Source organism: Nuphar pumila, chromosome 7 (genome assembly GCF_984573655.1).
Source record: "Nuphar pumila chromosome 7, dmNupPumi1.hap1.1, whole genome shotgun sequence".
NCBI lineage: Eukaryota > Viridiplantae > Streptophyta > Magnoliopsida > Nymphaeales > Nymphaeaceae > Nuphar > Nuphar pumila.
Genome location: NC_143255.1, coordinates 23944528 through 23967686, shown reverse-complemented (window position 1 = coordinate 23967686; position 23159 = coordinate 23944528). Strand labels below are relative to the sequence as shown.

The 23159-nt window shown below is 35.1% G+C and overlaps 1 protein-coding gene across 2 annotated transcripts in view; it reads right to left on the bottom strand.

Annotated features, from left to right (window-relative positions):
* LOC149831544 (flowering locus K homology domain-like) overlaps positions 1-23159 on the bottom strand; it is a 50667-nt gene that overhangs the window by 8541 nt on the left and 18967 nt on the right. For both annotated transcript variants that reach the window (XM_090013953.1, XM_090013955.1), the window contains 3 exons: positions 17569-17717; positions 17103-17372; positions 16792-16986 (listed from right to left, as the gene is read on the bottom strand). In XM_090013953.1, the coding sequence (XP_089870079.1) occupies positions 16792-16986; positions 17103-17372; positions 17569-17717 (614 nt within the window). The remainder of the gene's footprint in view (positions 1-16791; positions 16987-17102; positions 17373-17568; positions 17718-23159) is intronic.

The window sequence follows — 23159 nt, the reverse complement described above, 5'->3', positions numbered from 1 at the left end:
GAAGATCCTTCACATGAACAGAAAGACTGAATTCAACAGAGACATGATTATCATCAACAAGCTTGGAAACAGAAACAATATTCTATTTAATATTTGAAGCATGAAGAACACTGAAAAGTTTGAAAACGGACTTTGACATAGGGATAACCGAATTTCCAACATGAGAAATAGAGTGATGGGATCCATCCCCAGTGACTATACAGATTCTGCCCGAATAAGAAATAGGATTGAGAAGCTTACCTGCGTCCCTAGTAACATGGGTTGCTGCTCCAGAATCAACATACCATGTTCCCTGCTCATTCTGCTTTAAATTCAACGCTGCTAGAGCTGACATGACCAATTCTTTTAATTCTCCATTCGGTTCAGTCCCTTATGCTCTCCTTACTGGTGATTCCCTTTATTATGCGGATTAAACCAACAGTTGGCCTTCACATGACCCCTTTTGTTGCATATGTAGCATGTAGGCACATTTCTTTGTCCTTGAGATTTCGGAAGAGAGACAAGACTGTGGAAGAAAATTTTTTGACTTAAGAGTATAGAGAGTCTCTTCAGTCATACCTTCTGGAAATCACGTTCACGCCGAGATCTAACGTGCTCTGATACCATGTCAGATTTTCAGATCTCCAGACTTTTACCTGCAGAAGACAAAGACAATAGGAAAAGGGGAATACACGAAACAGAGAGGGGAACTACCCGGGCATCCTTTCTCATTGAATAAATAGGTATTACAAGACATATTAGGGTACAAGTTTACCCTTATCAATACTTAAAAAATTACATGTCCACCTATAAGTGGCGTCTGAATATTAAACATAAAAGATTGGATCTGGATCCAGTCCAAGATACATACAAAAGAAAACTGACGTCATCTTTTCAGTTAGGTATAGAATCGCCAGTTAAGGAACCTGATTGGGGAAGGCAATAGAGAAGGAAGACTCTATTATATGATTTTTTTGGAATTGCCCAAGAATGCTTTCTATTATAATGTTCAAAAACTAGAATTGAATCTATAACACAAATGACTTGGCCATCCTCATATGTCTAAAATCCAATATTTTTCAAGTTTAGAAAAATTTTGTAATTATTAAAGTTTTACTTGTAAAGATTGTATTCTTGGCAAAATGAAAGATTATCCTTTCATGATAGAACTTTTGTTTCTTCTAAACCACTTGAGTTAATACATTCGGATGTTTGGGGTCTTGTACCGGTCATATCAAAAGGTGGATATGCATATCATGTAATTTTTGTCGATGACTTTTCTAGGCATACTTGGATTTACTTAAGCATAAATATGAAGTTTTTTTACACTTTCAAACATTTCACAAAATAGCTAAAAATAAATTTCAAAATGATATTTTCATTTTTCGCACCGATTCAGGGAGAGAATTTGTCCAAAGAATTTAAAGACTATCTTAATTTATATGGCACTACACATCAAAGATCTTATCCACACACACCACAACAAAATGGCCTGGTCGAACAAAAACATCAACACATTATGAAAACCACTAGGACTATTAATAGCAAATCAAGTTCCAAAAGGTTTTTGGGCAGAAGTTGCCCTAACTGCTACCTATCTCATTAATCGAATGCCACCATCTTCTTTGAAAAATATAATTCCAATTGAGAAACTTATTAACTTATCTCTTGATTACTCTAGATTAAGGGTCTTTGAATGTAAATGTTTTGTTTTCGCCAACAAGAATGATAAACTCTCTCTCCGTGCCATTCCTTATGTCTTCTTAGGTTATGCAGATAACCAAAAAGGCTATAGGTGTTTTGATTTTCAAAATGAAAAATTGTATGTATCAAGAAATTGATCCTTCTTAGAAAAAGAAAGTTTCTTTGAATTTAAAAAGCCCAAGGAAGTAACCGAATATTCCTTTTTAATAGATTTGACTTCAAAATCTAATGAATATGATCATGAATACGATTCAGACAATGATCAAGGTACTATTGATTCTGAACATAATGTTGAAATGAAGAGCAAATTCATAGGGATGTTAGTCTACAATATTCAAGACGTAGAGAATCTAATCTTCCATGTGCATTAGAAAAATACTCTGAAGTATAAACCAGGTCATCCAGAATTTCTAGACCTCCTGAAAAATTTGTGTCCTACAAGTCTTTTTCACCCACATATAAGGCATTTATTGCATTAATACAATCATATGTAGAACTGTCATCCTATTCACAAGCCAAAAACCATACAGAATGGGTAGAAGCCATGAAAGCATTAAAAAAGGCTAACACTTGGACTATTCAAGATATTCCTCTAGGCAAAAAACCTATAGGTTGTTGATGGGTTTATAAAGTTAAAACCAAGAGTGATGGAACTCTTGAAAGGTATAAAGCCAGATTAGTGGCCAAGGGGTATGCCCAAGAGTATGGCATCGATTACGAAGAAACTTTTGCTCCAATTGCCCGAAAGTCCATTATTAAGACATTAATAACTTTAGCCTCTATTAGAAAATGACTCATATTTCAAATGAATGTCAAAAATGTTTTTTAATGGAAATCTAGTTGAAGAAGTTTATATGAAAGCCTCACCTGGTATTCGTATCCCTAAAGGTAAAGCTCTTTATTTAGAAAAATCTCTTTATGGTCTTAAACAGGCACCAAAAGCCTGGTATTACAGGTTTAGTCATGTTATGCTTGATATTGGTTTTCAATCTTGTATGACTGACACTGTTTTGTTTATTAAGAATTCTGATGAAGGGATTATTGTTCTTCTCTAAATTTGCTTTTGACATTGTTTCCAAGTCTAGAATTATAGATGATAACAAAGTGGATACTCCAGAAGTTGTCAACATCAAAATGAGAATCAATGATGGATAACCTCTTGATGATCCCACTCCTTACAGACTGCTTATTGGAGCACTTTTCTATCTTTTCATTACTAAACATAATATAGTACACGTACACAGCTAGCCAGTTTCAACATGCTCTCACTTCTGTTCATATGGGAGCAGTTTTGCGTATTGTTAGATACATAAAGTCCTCCCATTCACGGGGCCTCTTTTAGTCTGCTTCATCTTTATTAGATTTAATTGCTTATATTGACGTTGACTGGGGAGGTGATCCTAATAACAGGCACTCAACCACTGGTTTTTGTGTTTTCTTAGGTGAGTCCCTGATTTCGTGAAGATGCAAAAAGCAGCGGAAGGTATCTCTTTCATCCACCGAAGCTGAATACCGATCCATGACTACCACGACAATGAAAGTAGTTTGGCTCAAATGTCTTCTAGCTAACATGGGAGTTGAAGTGACACAAACTTCACGCATGTGCTGTGACAACAAAAGTGTGATCTATATTGACAACAACTGAGCATTTCATGAACGCACCAAACATATTGAGATGGATTATCACTATGTCAGAGAAAAGTATCTACATGAAACCATTGATCTACCATATGTTAACATCAGAATATCAATTAACAGACTTCTTCACCAAACCTTTCGCTGCTCCTAGATATCATTCCCTCTTAAACAAACTTTCGCTCATTGTACCGTAAGTTTGAGAGGCAGTGTTAAAAATATTATATATATATATATATATATAATTATTATTATTATTTATTTTTATTTTTTTTCTTTTCTTTATTTTTTTTTCATCTAGTTCAATTTGAACTAGAGACTTAATCTAGTCAAGATCACATTTGATCTTGACTAGTTTATAGTCGTTGGACCTAGTCCAACGGCTATAAATAGAGTCGTTGGACTAGGTCCAACGACTCTTAAGAAGAGCTCTCTTCTTTCTACTTCCTTTTCTTGTATAAATAGGGGTGATCCCCTCCTTTGTAATTCAATGCTTCTTAAGCATTTTTCATGAGAAATAAAAGTGTATTATTTTTATAGTGTTTTTCCATTTATACCCTTTTGTGGGTTATGCTTGTAGTGTCTCTAATAGACACCCATTGTCAGTTTTTGTGTTTTTATGGAAGATAACCATTTCATTACAATAGCCACTCGATACCGATATTTGTGACTGATATATATATATATATATATATATATATATATATATATATATATATATATATATATATAATTCATTTAGTTTAAGCAATGTTTACCCAATTAATTTAATAGACTTTCACAGTCTGTCAGGTTATGATCTTGGTGAATGGAATACAATTACACCATCTGAATTTCAGTTCCAATTGACATCAGAAATAGTCACATTTATGTCAAGTTTCAGCTGCCAAAGGGCATGTTATTAAATTGTTAAAATATTGAAGATACATTGGTATGTTGTCACTTCCCAACATTGTAACAGAATGAAACTAGAGTTTGCATATATTTGTAATAGCGTGTGTTTTTCTACTATGTTAAATTCTGATATTTCAGAAAAATCTGACCAAGTGTTTTGGTAAAGTTGATAAAATCCTCAATTTTAGGTGGCATCAATTGAATTTGGGCATGGCCCAGGACCCCTTGACAAGACCTAAACAAGCCAATTAAGATTTGGTAAAACTTTTTATTTTTTACCTTTAAAATCGAGCGAAATTCGGGTTAAAGTTAGGCGAAATTCGAATGCGGAATTTAGGTAATATATCATTAGATGAGTCTCGAAATTCTGAAAACATTGATATTTTGTTTTTCTGAATTTGGGCTACGGTTGACCCAAAAATCGCATTTTTTTCAAAAATGACCCGCCTCGATGTGACCGGTTCTGGATTGAATTGAATCCGATCCATATAATCCAAGTTGATGTGGATCTGGACCCAATCCAAGACCCATATTAATTAGGATCTGGTCCAGGCTAAGATCCATATGGATATTGGATATGGATCTGGATCCGGATTTAAAGTTCAGGTTCAACGAATTTAAAGTTTTAAATTCAATGTAAAGGTTAAATTGAATAAAATTCAAAGTTAAAAAGACTCCCAGAGGGTAGAGATACCCTCTGAAACTTTTTATAAATTTATTATTTAATAAATAATAATTAATTAATTATTAAAAATTAATTAATTCTGAAATTACTTGGATATGACAGCTACCTAATATGTAGGGATTCTAGAAAAGCCCAAATGAGGTTAAAGTAAAACAGTAAAACAAAATAAAATACAATGAATAAAAAGGTAGTTAAAAAGGAAAGAGGAGGTTAGAGATAGAGTTCTACATTAGAACTACGTAGAACTCTATCTCATAGCCGAATGAGTGAGAAACTCGAGAAGAGACGTCACCCTCTCTCTAGAAGACCAAAAAAAATTATAAAAGGGTCTAACTCGCCCCTCTCTAGATTTAGTTTTCTAGAAAGAGAGAGAGAGAATGAAGAAGGGAAAAGAAATAAAAGAAAAAAAAAGAGAAGAGAAGAGAATAAAAAAGGAAGGAAGGAAGAAGAAGGAGAGGGATCTCCTTCCGTTCCGGGCATCCGACGTATATTTTCGGTCTTTTTCCATCTCCGATCGAAGGTACGGGTTCCTCTCTTGATTCGAACGGGGAGAAATAGTTTAAATCAGATTTGTGCGGGGATTCTAGATGGAAAATTAATAAATCTGATTTTTCTTTGCATGTTCGATCACATGCCGTGATGTACGTGGGTATGAAACTCGATTTTTACAAACACATGACTTATTTCTCCTGTTTTTCATGTTCTAACAGCATATATATATATATATATATATATGCGTGTGTGTGTGTGGGTGGGTGTGCGTGGGACAGATCATGCGAGGCCTGGTTTTGACCAGATCTGATCCAAACCAGACTTGTCGCAGTTTCCAGCATGTCCTTGTAAATGCTGCGTTCTGCAAACCAGCTGATCTAAGTGCTTACATGTCCAGCACTATTTATGTTTCATAATAAAACTATATTACAATTGCCATTAAAAATTTTATTTCTTTGGTAAACCGATATGCTAACTATGATTGGTGATCGATTTGATGTGTTTCTGGTCAGACTATCGGCTGGGAACAGGTCTGATCAGATTATGTACAATCCGATTCCCAGCCGAAAGTCATCAGTCTGGTATATGATGTTAAGAACAAGAAAAATATCGACTGTCAGGTATTTCTGCATATAAAATATATATATATATATATATATATATATATATATATGTTGGCTGGACAACGTTTTTTTTTTTCTGGTCATGGTATCGGCTTGACTTCATGGCATGTAATCTTTTTTTTTATCATGTATTATTTCCCTTTAAGGAAACATGTTCAGATTTAAAATGTATATGCAGTTTTTGTTTAAGGAAACATGTTCATATTTAAAATGTACATGCAGTTTCTGTTTAAGGAAGCATGTTCAGATTTAATGCATATGCAGTTTTTAATGTTTATTATGTATAGTTTTCATTGAGGAAACATGTTCAGATTTAAATGTATATGCAGTTTCTGTTTAAGAAAACATGTTCAGATTTAGATGCATATGAAGATGTATGAGAATGAAAGGAAGAAAATGATGAATGCCTTAGCAAAAGTAGATAAAGTATCATTTACCACTGATCTATGGACGTCCAATCAAAATATGGTTTATTTGTGTCTTACAATGCATTAGTTTAACGAAGATTGGATGTAGCAAAAAAAGTTTTCGGCTTTTGTGAGGCACCCCCACCACAGACGGGCGATCATCTCTTCACTGTTATTAAAGGGTTGCTTCTACAATGGGATATTAGAAGCAAAGTTGTATCAATCAGAGTGAACAATGCAACGAACAATAATGTAATTATGAGAATGCTAAGAGATAATATGTCAAGAACTAGGGAGCTTTATTTTTCTGAAAAATTCTTACATGTGCGTTGTGCACATATGTTGAATTTGATGGTCTTAGGCATACCAAATAAGAGATAACTAAGATATCTTTGTGTGTGCAATATGTGAAGGCTTCGACAAACTGTGCTAGTAAATTCTACGAATTGGCAAAAGAGTTTAAAATATCTAGCACGAAAAGATTGTGTTTGGATGTTGCCACCCGATGGAATTCAACGTACTTTTGTTGAGCATTGCCCTTACATTCAGAGATTATTTGAAAGACTCAGGACACATGATGCCCAATTTATGAAGTTATGCCCTTCATTTGAACAATGAAAAAAACTTTCGGATGTTTGTGAATTTTTGAAGATTTTGTATGCGATGACAAATTTATTTTCAGGTACATACTATTCAACTGCAAATTTATTTTGTTTGGAAATGTGGAACTTGAAAAGCAAATTGAATGTAAAGGTAAGAGAAGGACATTTTCAAGAAATGGGCAAAGAGTATGTTGGAGAAATTTCACAAATATTGGGGTAATTCTATTTTGTTATTTGCTATTGCAACACTGTTAGAACCTAGAATCAAAATAGTTGGGTTAAGTGGGCTACATGCAAGAATGTTTTCTAGAGAAAAATGTATGAACTCAGTTTGGTTGAAGATTCATTAGTTTCTTTGCATAGATTACATGTAGAGAAAGATGGTAATGTTGTTGGTCTAAGTGTTGATGTTCTAATATTATTGGTCAAAACTCATATATGACTTTGATTCTTGATTTGCAACGGAAAAATTCGCTAAATGCTAGGAAAGATAATGATCTTGATAAATATTTGAGTGCTAATTAAGAGACATGTATTGACCCCAAAATTTGATGCAATTTGGAGGAAGAAAAATGTAATCACTTATCCCATCCTTGGGCAGATAGCTTGCCATATTCTTGTCGTTCATATTTTCATAGTTGCCTTAGAATCAACTTTTAGTCAAAGAAGACGTGTAATTAATCAATTTCAGAGTTCGGAAGATAGAGATTCCTGAAGTAAGCACATATTTTAATTGTTTATTTTATTATTCTACGAAATGAATTACTTAAATTTAATTATTTGTTTTCTTTTTAGGATCGTGACGTCGAGCCACTGAGGGTTGATTAAGTATGATAAAGATTGAAGACAATGGATATATGTGTAATGAATAAGGGCGGAAGCACCAATAAAGCAAACCACTCTTTTAGAAGAGTGATGCCAAGAGCCAAGAACACAAACACTAAAAGTGTATACAAAACCCACTAAAGGGAAAAGTGCCTAAAAGTCATAGACTCATAAGTTGAATATTATTGAAGAAAGAAAGAAGAGGGTGAAAAACCCATGCCAATACGAGAGCCTCCTCTATTTATAGAGGAGGAAACTAAAGAGGAGGGACCACAAGGGGGCTCCCATCTAGTCACGATCATAAATATGACCATTGGGGCCCCAACGACTAGATGAGTGGGGCCCCTTGTGGTCTTACAATATGTAAAAAAACAAAAAAGAAAAAGAAAAGGTAAAAAAAGAGAGAAAAGGAAAAATACAAAAAGAAAAAGGATTACATAGGGATTTACCAAAATACCCCTATCAGGTTTTAGGGGTACAAGAAAACAAAAGAGAAAATATGTATATATATACTTATATATATACGTATGTATATATATATATAAGTATATGTATAAATATATATATTTATATATACATAATTTAACACGCCTCCTCAAACTTTACAGGGAGAAGACCGAAAGTTTGCTAAGAAGAAACATAAATTGTGGAGTTGGAAGCGCTTTGGTGAAGAAGTCAACCAGTTGATATTCTGAAGTAGAACACCATCATCAAGTCTCAGTTTTGCATTGATAACTTCAAGAGTTTCAACTTTCTTTTCATCAGATACTCCTGACTTGGTACAAATGTTTGCTGCTAATTTAATTTGAGATAAAATGTATCTTCGGGAGGAGTAAGCCACTTCAATACCTAAAAAATATCTCAAAAATCCAAGGTCAGACATATCAAAAGTTTTCTTTAACATGGACTTAACATCATTTACCCCCTTTTTGTCACTCCCAGTGATGATCATATCATCAACATACAAAAGTAAAATAACAATGAAGTCACTTGTTTTCTTAACAAAAAGAGCAGTGTCAGTATAACAAGAAATAAATCTCAAATTGATTAATACATTACTAAACTTGTCATACCAAGCTTTAAGAGCTTACTTAAGTCCATATAAAGCCTTTTTAAATTTTACAATTTTACCATTTAAATTCATACCCGGAGGTGGTTCCATATAAACTTCTTCACTCAAATTTTCATTTAAGAAGGCATTCTTAATGTCAAGTTGAAAGATAGGCCATTTTTTAATGGACGCTATTGCAATAAGAGTTCGCACACTAGTCATGCGAGCAACAGAGGCAAATGTCTCATCATAATCCACCCTATATTCCTGGGCATATCCTTTGGCTAATAATTGAGCCTTAAATCTTTCCAAAGAACCATCAATTTTAGTTTTTACTTTGAAAACCCATCTACATCCTATGGGTTTCTTGCCATTTGGAGGATCAATGATTTCCCATGTTTGAGCCTTTTCAAGTGCATTTAGTTCAAGTTGCATTGCTTCATTCCAATGAGCATACTGCTTAGCATCATTATAATGAGATGGTTCATAGAGAGAGTGAATAGCAAGCAAATAAGGTCGAAAATTCGGAGAAAAAAAATCATAAGATACAAATCTATTAGGTATTTTAGAAATAAGATTTGATCTTCTTTGACAGGGTTCTTCAATTGACTCATTTTGAGAAAATTTCTCAAGAGCGCAAGGAGGATTGCTTTCATTTCTCTGTGTGATTTGGTATATTTTCATTTAAGTTTTCATGAAGATCAGGTTGCTCATTAACCGGGGGTTCAATATGTTCTTCACAAGGTTCAATATTTTCAACATGATCATCTATGTTTGTTTCTTGAGGGAATAAGTCAAACAAAAAAGAATAATCAACATGTTCATTTGGTTTATGCAAAAAACCATTTTCTTTTTCTAAGAAAGTAACATCTTTTGAGACGAAGAGTTTGTTATTTAATAGATCAAAACATTGATAGCCTTTTTGTTTTTTGTCATAACCTAAGAAAATACATTCTATTGCCTTTGAAAAAAGTTTATCATTTTTGTGAGTTAGAACATAACATTTACACCCAAAAATTCTTAGTCTTTTGTAGGCGGGAGACATATTATAAAGTTTTTCAAATGGAGAAAGATTTTTCAAAGCGGAAGATGGTGTTCTATTGATTAAATATGTTGAGGTTAGAACCGCTTCGGCTCAAAAGGATTTGGGAATATTCTTGAAAATAAGTAAAGTTCTTGTGGCTTCTATTATGTGTCTATGTTTTCTTTCCGCAAGACCATTTTGTTGCGGATTGTTAGAACAAGAACGTTGATGACAAATTTTGTTTTCTTTTAAGTACATTTGAAATTCATTAGACATATATTCGCCTCCCGAATCAAATCTAAGGATGGATAAGTTTCGTAGAAATTGGTTTTTAACCATTGCATGAAATTCTTTGAAGGAAAAAACTTCGGATTTGCGATTTAGGAAGTAAATCCAAGTAAATCGAGTGAAATCATCAATAAAGATCACATAATATGAAAAACCTCCTTTAGATAAAATAGGGGAAGGTCCCCATACATCGGAATGAACTATTTCAAATGGCCGAGTGGTGACATAATTTCTTTGAGGAAATGGAATAGCTTTAGATTTCCCAAAAATGCAATCTTTACAAGTCATGTGTTTGACTTTACAAGTATTGTCCAAAAAAGGAAAAATAGACATTTTAACAAAATTTGGATGACCAAGTCTCTCATGCCAAATATCAATACTTTTGTCGTTTACAAAGTTACAAAATGACTTGGACGGAAGAGTCAAAAAATCCATAAAATAAAGATCGCCCCTCCTATGGCCTTGCCCAATCGGCTTCCCTGACTGGAGATCCTTCATGGTGCAATCTTTAGGTGAGAAAGAGACTTGGCATCCATGATCGGTAATTTGAGATACGGAAAAAATATTTATATTAACTTTTGGAACAACTCTAACTTTAGGAACATAAAAATTTTGAGAGGTTTTTAAATCAAGAGTTTCAATACTTTCAATTTTTAAAGATGTCCCATCGGTCGTTGAAACATAAGAGGATATGGGTTCGGCAAAGACATTAGAAAGAGAGTTTTTATGAGATGTCATATGAAAAGAAGCACCGGAGTCTAGAATCCACATACCTGGAGGTGATGAAGAATAGGCTACGACGGCTCCCGATGTTGAAGATGAAGTAGTTTTGAGAAGATGTTGGAGAACTTTGGAAATATGGCTAAGAGTTTCTTTGATATCTCCTCCTTTGATATTTTTTCTTCCTTCTTTGGAGAATTTTCTCCAACCGTGGCCACTTTTCCTTTAAGCTTAGGACACACCGGCTTAATATGCCCCGGTTCATTACAATAGTGACAAATTACTCCCTTTTTATATCCATTATTTTTTTTAAAATGATGGTCTATAAGCTTTTACATTTGATCTGGGCCTAGTAACGGCCAAAATTTCATCACTCTTAATACTTATGCCAAGGCGAGTTTCCTCTTGGCATACTTCGGCAAGAGCATCTTCAATAGGTAAGGCTTTACTTCTATGAATAAGGGATGCGCTAACTTGTTCAAATTCCGGTCTAAGCCCATGGAGAAATTGGAAGAAATGTTCTTTTTCAATTTGTTCTCTTCTTAACTCAACATCTTTCGAAGCCACCCACTTAGGCTTAAGAAGAGCAAGCTCATCCCAAAGAGGGGTTAAGGCACTAAAATAGTCACGAACACCCATATCCGCTTGTCTAGTGGATCTAATTTTTTCTATACAAAAAAATTGTCTAGCTAGATCCTTTTGGGTATACATACCCTTAAGAAAGAACCATGCCTCATTGGCACTTCTAAATTTAGCAATGTTGGCACAATTTTTTAGGTCAACATTGTTCATGAACCATGCCAAAATTTTAGCATGGTTACTTCCCCAATCCTCTACTTTGGATTGGTGATCATTAATAGCTTTGATGTGTTCATCACCATCTAAAGCTTTTTCAACTCCACTTTCATTTTTTGTGAGAACAAGAGAGGGTTCGGGAGTAGTTCCCATAACAAAATTCCAAAGCTTCTTACCCCTTAGATGATTTTCCATAGCGGAAGCCCACATGAGACAATTGGATCCATTGAGCTTAAAAGAGAGCTCCACTTTAGATTCGTGCTCCATGAATGCAAAAATAGCGTTTCTTTCTTCAAGCAAAATTGAGAGGCATGCGTCCCAAGGCACCAACAAGAAGAGAGGCACGATCACCAACCTTGCTCTGATACCATGTAATGAATAAGGGTGGAAGCACCAATAAAGCAAACCACTCTTTTAGAAGAGTGATGCCAAGAGCCAAGAACACAAACACTAAAAGTGTATACAAAACCCACTAAAGAGAAAAGTGCCTAAAAGTCATAAGTTGGATATTATTGAAGAAAGAAAGAAGAGGGTGAAAAATCCATGCCAATACAAGAGAGAGCCTCCTCTATTTATAGAGGAGGAAACTAAAGAGGAGGGACCACAAGGGGGCTCCCATCTAGTCGTTGGGAGCCCCAACGACTAGATGAGTGGGGCCCCTTGTGGTCTTACAATATGTAAAAAAACAAAAAAGAAAAGGTAAAAAAAGAGAGAAAAGAAAAAATACATAAAGAAAAAAAATTACATGGGGATTTACCAAAATACCCCTATCGGGTTTTTGGGGTACAAGAAAACAAAAGAGAAAATATGTATATATATATATATATATATATATATATATATATATATATATATATATATATATATATATACTTATATATATATGTATGTATATATATAAGTATATGTATAAATATATATTTATATATACATAATTTAACAATATGCAGTTGGCCCATTTGGGGTTTCATTGGACTCTTTTGGAGTATTTTGGATGTTTTATTTGGATGAATTACTTGAACTTGTTATTGTATTTGTATAAGAGCATACCCTTTTGCTATTTTTTGTCTTTAAATTGTTGAAGATACGGTGGAAGACCGAAAGTTTCTTGTTGTGAATCTTATGATGTATTCCTGCAATCTGCACTTTATCCTCTGTTTTAATCTCATTGATGCCAATAACTTAATATAACATTGTTAATAATTCTTACTTTATCTGAGTTGCATCACTGCGTTTTCCTGTAACAAAAATCAAAAATATTTGATCCCACTAAGATTCATTAAAAGAGAAACCAAATTCTAAGCAACTAGACATATTGTCGATTGTAGTGTAGGTTTATCATCATGATCATCACCATCGATGTTTCTTCTGATTATCTTTTGTCAATTGTATTTGGGTGCCCTCTCTTGTTTTAGTCATTACAGGAACTCTCCAAGTTCTATTTTTTTAATATGCTATATGTATTGGGTTCCTAGTTATAAGTTTGGTAGTGCATTTTGGTCATTAAATATGATATCTTTATTGAGTTCCTAGTTATTTGGTAGTGGCTGAAACTAATATAGATTTATTTTTCCAGTTAAGTAGATTTTGCTCAAATTCTAATGTTCGTAGGTTGAATTTACAAGAAAAAAAGGTGGCATGCTTATAGAGATAATGACCACCAGTGGCATATTTAGGAAAAAAACCCAATATTAGTGTCGCCATGTGGGCTAGGAGCATGTGTGGCTCCGATATTAGTGTTATGCATTGCAAAATTCACTTTTGAAATTATTGGCTTTTTAAATTAATTGCACTGTTAAAATTGTGGCGAGCCAGGTCTCGTAAATGTGTTTTGCATGTTGATTTGCAAAACTATTCTTTTGGTAAAGAATTTGACTTTTGTTAAAAAGATAAAAGAGATAAACAGTGTAATTAATGTTTTTTCTTCATGGATGTCCCTTCCATAATGTGGGAATCATGGATAGCGGTTTTGGGAAAACCGTGAGGATACTAAAACTCCGTTTGTGATTGTGCCCCTAAACCCGATATGGTGGTTCGCCTCCCGGCCACGGTTTTAGGGAGTTTTCAGCCACTTTGTCGAAGGGTGGTGTTGTGGCACAACTGTTGTTATTAGTATACCAAGAAAAGTGGCATCAGTGGATGTTAATTTCTCTGGTGTCCCGACATTAGATATTGATTTCTAATATTTCGATGGATGGTGTTGATTCTTGATATCGATCAAGGAACAAGTGTGAAATCCAGTAATAAAATACAAACTGAGAACCTATCTTGAACTTCGAGAATTTGTTGTAACTGTTTTGAGTATCCGTGGGTTTTAATGAAAAGTGAAACTAAACTTGTGTGCATTTAATAAGGATATGCATGTAAAAGAGAACTCGGATGATAACTTAATAATTTATTCATGCACGTGCATTAAAATCATGCATATTTATTGTTCTGCACTAGTTCATGTATTCTTACTTGTTCCGTTTCATGTGAAATATTGTTATTGCATGATAATTGCTTTTAAATGCTTGAATGAAAATTGAATTATGAGATTGTTGTAGTAATGTTCCTTTGAAAACTTGCATGAATTTGATTTGTATTTTTTCTTGCCTATTTGGATTTTTAAAGGAATTCGCACAAAGAATCTTTGATTCTTACCAAGTAATTCATATGTTTTTCTCAGGACCTGGAGCTCAATGATGGGGATGACTGCCACAGGGAGCAGATTGTGTGACTCACTTCGGTTATTCTTGGACAGTGTGGCTCTAGGATTTTATACTTTAATTTAATTTTGTTCTAAGACATTGGTTTATTGATTAATAAAGTTATTTTTTATTTGATGGTTCAATGTGAAGATCACTTGTGGTTTGGAATTTTGTTAAGTCTACGAGGCCCCGGATCCTTGGGTGTTAGTTTTCGCAATTGTTTAAAAAAAATCCACTTTTCAACGAGGAGGAGTTGGGGTCGTTACAGTTCTAGTCCTAGTTATGGATGAATTGTGACATCTGAGTTGCATAAGTAGACTTAAATTATGGCATTTGAATATGTTTTAATATTATGAGTTACTTGGAATTGATGTATGTACCTACTAGACTATCACAAATCTGACCATTTTTATGGGCAGATGATTGCAGGTAAAGAATACGATGCAAAGCGGATGCGGGATGTTACGACGCTGTCGACGAACCAATCATTTTTCTTTCTCGAACACTAAATTCAGATACATGATATTAGTTTTGTAATATTTTAAATACACCATTCTTTTGAATAAAAGTATGCTAATTGTGTCATGTTATCCGCTTTTGAATTCAGTATAATGATTTTAAGTGAAATGTAACCCGCCTGAAATTTTGAACCCCTGTTTGAAAATGTTTTCGCTCATGATTTTAAGTATAAAAGAAAAGTTTTAAATTTTCACGTATTTTTATAAGGGTTATAACCTCGGGAGGGCGTTACAGGATCAGATCAATTGGACCCGGATTTTGATCCTGACACAATTCTTACGATCGGAATCCAGTATGAATCCAAATCTGGACTAGAACGTTGACTAGCCGCGCCTTCCTATTTTGGTTCCAAGAGTTCAAGTTCGTCCCAAAAAGGTGAGTGTCATAGTAGTTTCTCACACTTTAGTGTCCTTGTTTGGTGATCCAGATTTTTTCTTAAAGAAAATATTGTCATGCCAAGTCTTTTTTCATCAACACATTTTTCAAGAAAATCCAAGCCTCAAGTCTTTTTGAATTTCACAATGCTAGCTGCAATCTTGAGTTTCATACTATTAAGGAACCAAGATAGAATTTGAGCATTCTCGGCCTCCCAATCCTCAATTTTTTGTTGGTATTTAATAAAGGTTTTTTTTTTATCGCTTAAAGCTTTTATTTGATCCCCATCTCTTTTGGTAAGTATAAGTTGGGGTTCAAAGATCATATCACTCACATAATCCCATAATTTCTTTCCTTTTAGATGGTTTTCCATGGCAGCCACCACATAAGGTAGTTTGAATCATTTAATTTGAATGCAATGACCGTCATGGATTCTTTTTCACTCATATTGAAAAGAGAGAGTAATGCAAGTAGAACCACCAACCTCAAGAGAAGACACATGCCACAAATCCTCTAAATCATTTCCAACGAATCCAAATGTGTGACCAAGTCACCAAGAAGACAAGAGAATGAAGAACTTGAAGACGAGGAGTGATGGCACACTTCCCAATGCATAAACTGAAGCTCTCAGGAGTCAGGATCCACAATACTCCTTCAATCTTACTAAAGTTCTGATACCATGTCACAAACCGATTGGAAAGGTGATAGATATCACAAATAATATGTTATAAAAGCAATAAAGTAATCACAACCTTAAAGTCCACAAAGGGACAAAGAAATAACACACCAAATGCACTTAAAGTGCTTAATACAAGAGCCACAAAGGGCAACACCACATAAAAATATATAATTTTATTAAGAATACTTAGAAAGTGCATAGTTAAATAGTTTACAAGATGGGCTTAAAGCCCCTTTCATAGAGAAGTGGGGAGGCCAATATGGCTGTTGGGCCTCCCCAACGGCTAGAAATAGAGTCGATGGGGAGGTCCAACGGCTCTATGGCCTAATTACAATATTGCCACCCTCCTTTACATTATAATATTATAATAACAATATAAAAAAGAAAAATAAATAATAACAAAGAAAAATATGCCCCTAGTGGACATGAGCTATATAAATGAGTGAAATGACCAAAATACCCTTGATGGGTATTTTGATTTACAAAAGAAAATACATACATATATATATTATATATACATCTAAGCATGTATATATAATATATTTTAACAATAATGAAATGGGTTTCTACTTTCCAATCAGAACATTGAGCCATAAAAAAGAAAATATTGAACCAACGAAATACCTATTGAACCAACGCAATACCTAAAATGTTCCTCAGTGAAACCAATCACACTCATGAATTGGTCCACAATCAAAATCAATGTTTCAAATGTGAGAGCATGAAAATATTGCATAGGATTAAAATTATAAACCTCAAGAAACAACATAAAGCTTAAAAAGAGCATATGGGAGACATTCGTGCCTGTATCAACTGCTGAGCGGTTTGAACTTGTGTGGCAGGTCCATGAATTTCTACAGTCATCTCTCCTGGAACACCTCTAGTTTCTTGTATAGTGATGGTGGCTCCACTAGCACGACGTACATAACTAATACTTGAGCCAGCAGCTCCAATTACAGCATCAGCATATGATAACGGAATTTGCATATGCTGGGTGACCTGCACACGGAACATATCTGAATATCAAACTTATATACAGTGTTGGTTCATTTTAACATCCAAACATCTCCTGATTTTCATTACAGAATGCAAATAAGCAAAGACAAAGCAACTACCTGGTTGATTACTAGCTGTGGCGGCTGTGAGTTCGGCACTTGATGAATGGGTACCTCTCTTCCATATGCAGACAAAGCCTGGTGAGGGTGATTGTCAACATTACGAAGGTCAGATGGTGGATAATAGCTATCTAGCTGTCGCATAGGAGGCATGTATTGAGGATTATTCCCAAAGCCTGATCCACCAGCACCTGGAAATGGACCACCTTGGGGGTGACCCCAGGATTGATGTGGCATATTTTGTTCCAAATGTGGATTTTGTACCGACATCTATAAAAATGAAGAAAAAATATGTCAATCACAACTAATTGCTTCCCAATTATTAAAATGTAAAGCATGTAACAGCAGAATAGTGCAACAATAACATGCCATAAATTTAAGCAAACAAACTCAATCACTTAGATTGACATTGTTTGGTCCAATTTCGTTGGAATTATGCTTCATGATAACAGGATTAAGGACTTGCATTGATTTCAAATAGTGGTAGCACACTCTTATCAACCAAGAACTTCCTCAACTGCGATGCAATCAATTCAACTGCTTTATGCACACTGGTGGGCTCCCCTTGTATCTCAACAACTCTATCATCTGCTAAAGCACAAAGCGGAAGGTCCTCTGCGGACAGCAAAAAAAAAGAGCAAGGGGGGGAGGTCAAAGAAATACAAGAAATTAGTCTGATGTCAGACATAAAAGAAAAACTACCCAGTAGAAGGCAAGCAATGTTTGGCAGATTCGCAGTTGTTCAATCAAATAAATTACCACATCAACCTTTAAGAGAGAACAACTATGCTGCATAAACACAGCTGGAGTTTTGTTTTTCACAGTTCACATAACCACTCTTTGAATACCTAATTATAACTAAACACTTTCTACACAAGGTAGAGTATAATTGCATATCATACTAACCAGTATCATCAATAAGCACTTATGTTCCAAGTTTGGTATTAGCCTTCCTATCATCAAGCTTAGGTTTGTTTCAACAAAATGTAAATCAATCTTTAAGTTAATCTATTTTCTTAAGGTGATCGGATCCATTATACACTGAAAACATGAAACTGAAAAAGTTAGTCTATCAATCTTCATAATATGTGAAGTTCTACTCCCATTTGAAAAGGAATGATGACACTAAGGATGAACTTCCCCCAGCTGAGAAGGAAAAGAACATAAAGATTGCAAAAAAAAAGATAATTGGCAATATACTGAAAATTTTGTCATGAAAAATGTGTTATATTATAAAAGTAGACAAAGATTACTTATTAGAAGTTCAGAGAACAAAATCCAGGAAGATAATATTGCATTGAGAACAGTATGAAAATAGGATGCATCATATTAGGTGAAAGAAAGAAGACTTAAAAGACTGGTAATGAGCATAATAAACAACCTTAGTTTCATACTAAATGAGCATGATGGAGAAGGAGAAGCATGACACACACGCACAAACACACAATTTTAACGTGGTTCAGATATGAATGATTCTACATCCACGGTAGCCCTCACCTTAACGCTCATACAATGAGGGATCTCTCTCCATTGATTTATTTATAAGCAATACAAGATATGCAATTATGGCTCACACGTTTTACAAGGAGACCTCTAGATGAAGTTTTTTATGGAGAGTCCTTAGAGGACTCTCTTTGAGATATACAAGTCCCATTAGGACGTTCTCTAGGATGGTCCAACGTGTGGACTCCTTCAAGGTAATCTCCTTCTTGATCTTGGACTTTTGCTTTGTTGGATTTGGTAGATTGAACTTCATCTGACTCCTTGTTGGAGTGATCTTCATTTGATTGCTTTTGGGTACCGGATCTAGATTTGGATCTTGGATCAAGTACTCTAACATCCCCCCGCAAACACAACAGGCCGCGAAGAACATTGAGTTTGGATCGTAGAGCTTGGAATCACGAGACTGGAAGTGCTTTAGTGAGAACATCAACAAGTTGGTCTGATGAAGGTATACGAGACACTTTAAGTCTACCTTTGGCTACATGGTCCAGAACATCAACAATGTGCTTACTGTGGCTATGAAGGACCGAATTGATAGCAAGATACGCGGCAGAAACGTTGTCACACCATAGGGTAGGCGGAGAGTGAACTAGAACACCGAGTTCGCAAAATAGAGCATGAACCCAGGAGATTTCGACGACAACATTGGCTACGGCTCGATACTCGGCTTCAATGCTAGAACGAGAAACAATATGTTTCTTAGAACTCCAAGAAATAATGTTGGGACCAACAAAAACTTCATATCCAGATGTGGATTTTCAGTCATCTAGGGAACCATCCCAGTCAGCATCTAAGAAAATGGATAAAGAGACAGATTTGGATGGTTTAATCCAAGGTTGTCTATATTGTATCGTATCGTACAATATGGTACGATACGTATCGTAACTATGAAGAAAAACAATACGCACTCATACCGCAATACGAGTGTGTATCGTATGTATCGTACGTTACGTGTGTGGCGCACTTAAAAATTGGGTTTTAAAGACCTCTTGAGGGCCGACTCTCTCATTTGCGTAGAGGTCATTAGAGAGGTATTCACGCACCCTAGGACTCGTGAGCGATTTGGGGGTCGATCCATGCGCAAGGGAGAGGGCTTTTGCGATTTCATCAAGTAAGAGTGCATTTCTACCATTTTTCCACTCGAGGAAGTGAATTAAGGTAAGAAACCCCTATTCTTTGCTTCTTATTGAGCTTTTTTGGGAGAAGATGACACCAAATGATTTGGCATGGCAATGAGGCACTAGAATAAGTGAAAACCGGTTAAAAATCGAGTGCAACTATCGGGTGGTATCTCTCGGTTGAAGTATCATTTAGCTAGGACACATCTAAATGTTGCGACTTGAACGTCAAGGACTCTATCGGATGGCGTGAAATAGCAATGCCAATAATTACTTACAGGTTTAAGAGAAAAAAGACATGAAAAAAAAGATGTGTGAGGCAGAAATGGAATATGCACAGCCCGGGGGGGGCGAAGATGAGCTCCCTATTGATCCTATAGCCCTAGCGTAGCATTAGAAGTACGAAGTTCTATAGTGAAGGGAAAAGGTGTGGTTAGTGCTAATAGTAGTGCCGCAGGCACACAAAAAAGATGAGGGAATTCTTAGAGAGGAGGTAGAGCTAGATGATCTATTAGGAGTTTTTTCCTCCTAGAACTGCCCCTAGAGTGCAACCCGACATTCGTATTACTATGAGTCCTCAGCATTTTGTGTATTTCATCATTGTTTTTGTGTGTTATGATTTTTTAGAATTTTTTCTGATTTTTTTATGATTTTTTTTAGATTTTTAAAGTTTTTTATTTTCGACCAGATCTTATTTGATTCAGATCTAACGTGAACCTAAAAGAAAGTAGAACAGATTTTCAGATCTGATAATAAACTGATCTGAATTACGGATTTCAGATCTTCAAAGGAGAAGAATGAAAGATTTTTTTAAAGGCGTCTTTGCAGCTAACGATCAATAGGACTTACCTCTTCTGGATTGTGATACCATGTGAAGATGACCGTTGGAAATCGTATTCTGCACAGAAAACAGACAAGAGGAAGAAGAAGAGAGAAAGCTTGAAACAGAAAAGTTGACCTCATCTAGGGTGAAGTCTCATTGTATTATATATATGTGTGTGACATATTACAACATTACCCCTTTGTTGAATACGTGTGTTCTATTATGTGGATCTAGATTCGGATCTTATGTGATCCAGTATAATCTTAACAGCGAACAGGAAATCAGGGAGGTCGTGAACTGCTTTCACTTCCTAATACCTCATATTCCTTACTCAGATAGAAGGATCCCCACGGGTCATGTTAAAGCTAATTGTTGGTACAAGGATGACCCGAGATATTCCAGGGAGGCAAACTCTCAAGCAAAAAATGCATCAAGTTCATCTGGAAGATCAGGCACCAAGCAAAGTTACCAGTGAATAAACAACTTCTTTTGGTTGTCATAGCAAGGCTGAACTTAAAGCATAATGGTCAGGGAGTGCGGTACGTTGATTTTGGGGCAGCCAATCATATAACTGGGGATGAAGGTAAATTTAAAGTTTTGAATCCTTATTTTGGTAGAGATAGGGTCATTATTGGAGATGGGACTCACCACCCCATCACTCACACCGGAAAAGTTGTCATCCATATATATGATTCTAATTTTTCTTTATCAAATGTGTTTATAGTTCCTAATATCAAAAAGAATTGTGTGTCTACTTCTAAACTTGTTGATTATACAAATTCTTGCATCGTTTTTACTCGTTTATGTGAAGGATCTTCACATGAACAGAACGTTCGTTGAAGGAGAGAGACGATAGAATATGTATCTCTTCAAGGAGAATCCTCTACTTCAAGTTTCAAGCAAACCTAAAGAAAAATCTAAAAGCTCTTTATCTTGTTTTGTCAATGAGTCAGAGTCCAAACCGCTAAGAGTCTGGCACAGTCGCCTAGCACATTGTAGTAAGGCTTTTGTTGAGAAACTTGTTTTTGATGGTTTAGTTCCTTTGTCTAGTTTGAGTTATGAATCAAATAAGATATGTCCTAGTTGTCAAGTTTCAAAGAGTCATGTACTTTCGTTTACTTCTCCTAATAAAAGAGCTTCTAAAATATTTGATATTGTCCATTCTGATGTATGGTCCCAGCTCCCAATGTTTTTTCTTCTGGAAGTCATTATTATGTTACCATCTGGAAGCTCTTTATCTTCTTATTTTGTCAATAAGTCAGAGTCCAAACAGTTGTCCAGATTGAGTTATGAGTCAAATAAGATGTCCTAGTTGTCATGTTTTAAAGAGTCATGTACTTTCGTTTACTTCTAATAAAAGAGCTTCTAAATTATTTGACATTGTTCATTCTGATGTATGGACCAGCTCCCAATGTTTCTTCTTCTAGAAGTCGTTATTATGTTACCTTCATTGATAATTATTCTCGATATGCCTTGATATATTTTATGAAACATAAGCATGAAGTTCTCAAAATATTTAAGAGCCTTTATACTTTCAGTGTGATGGTGGAGGCAACTGCTCTTCAAATGATTTTATTGAATACCTTAAGGAAAATGGGATTAATCAAAGAGTAGGTTGTCCCCGAACCCCTCAACAAAACGGCCTTGCTGAGAGGAAGTACAGATATATCGTTAAAAGTACCCTAGGTATGATGCATGAAGGATGTGTCCCTTTATATTTGTGGACTAAAACATTTCATATAGTTGTCCATATAATTAATATGCTACCAATGAAAATTCTTCAGCATAAAGCACCACATTATGAAGCATCCTGACTATAGCTTTCTAAAGGCGTATGGATGTATTTGTTATGTTCATATTGATGCATCTTTGAAAACTAAGTTTGACAGGAAAGCGTATATTTGCAAGTCTGTTGGGTATGCTGATGATTATAAGGGGTATTGATGCTATGATGCTGAAAATAAATCCATCCACATTTCAAGAAGTGTTATTTTTTATTAACAGAATTTCAGTAAGAAAGGGGACAACATTCAAGGCGGAGTTAAATTGCAATCCAATCAGTCATATCAGCCTTGGTTAGATGACATTATTTTATATGGAGACGACAACAAAAAATAGTGAAGGTGAAGACGAGCTTGATGACTCAGAAGACCAAACAGAGGAGCAGAATGTGACCCTGATGGAGACGATATCAGAAAATAGTGAAGGTGAAGATGAGCTTGATAACTCAGAATGCCAAACATGAGCAGGTGAAGATGGCCTTTTCATATGCAGATTGGGCTGGAGACCCAGATGAGAGAATATTCATTTATGGATATTGTGTTTTTATTAGACAGGATTTAGTTTTGAGTAGTAAAAAACATAAAGTCGTAGCTCCTTTCAGTAGTACTGAGGTTGAATATAGATCCATGGGAGCAGCTTCATTTGAAATCACATGGATTAGATATCTACCACCATATTTGAATCAACAAGTGTCAAGCTCAATATTATTTTGTGACAATCAAAGTGCCATCAAGACATCACTCAATCCTATTCAACACGGGAGAACTAAACATATTGTGATCGATCAGCATTTTATCAAAAGCAAGATTGAAAGTGGTGAAATCCTGTCAC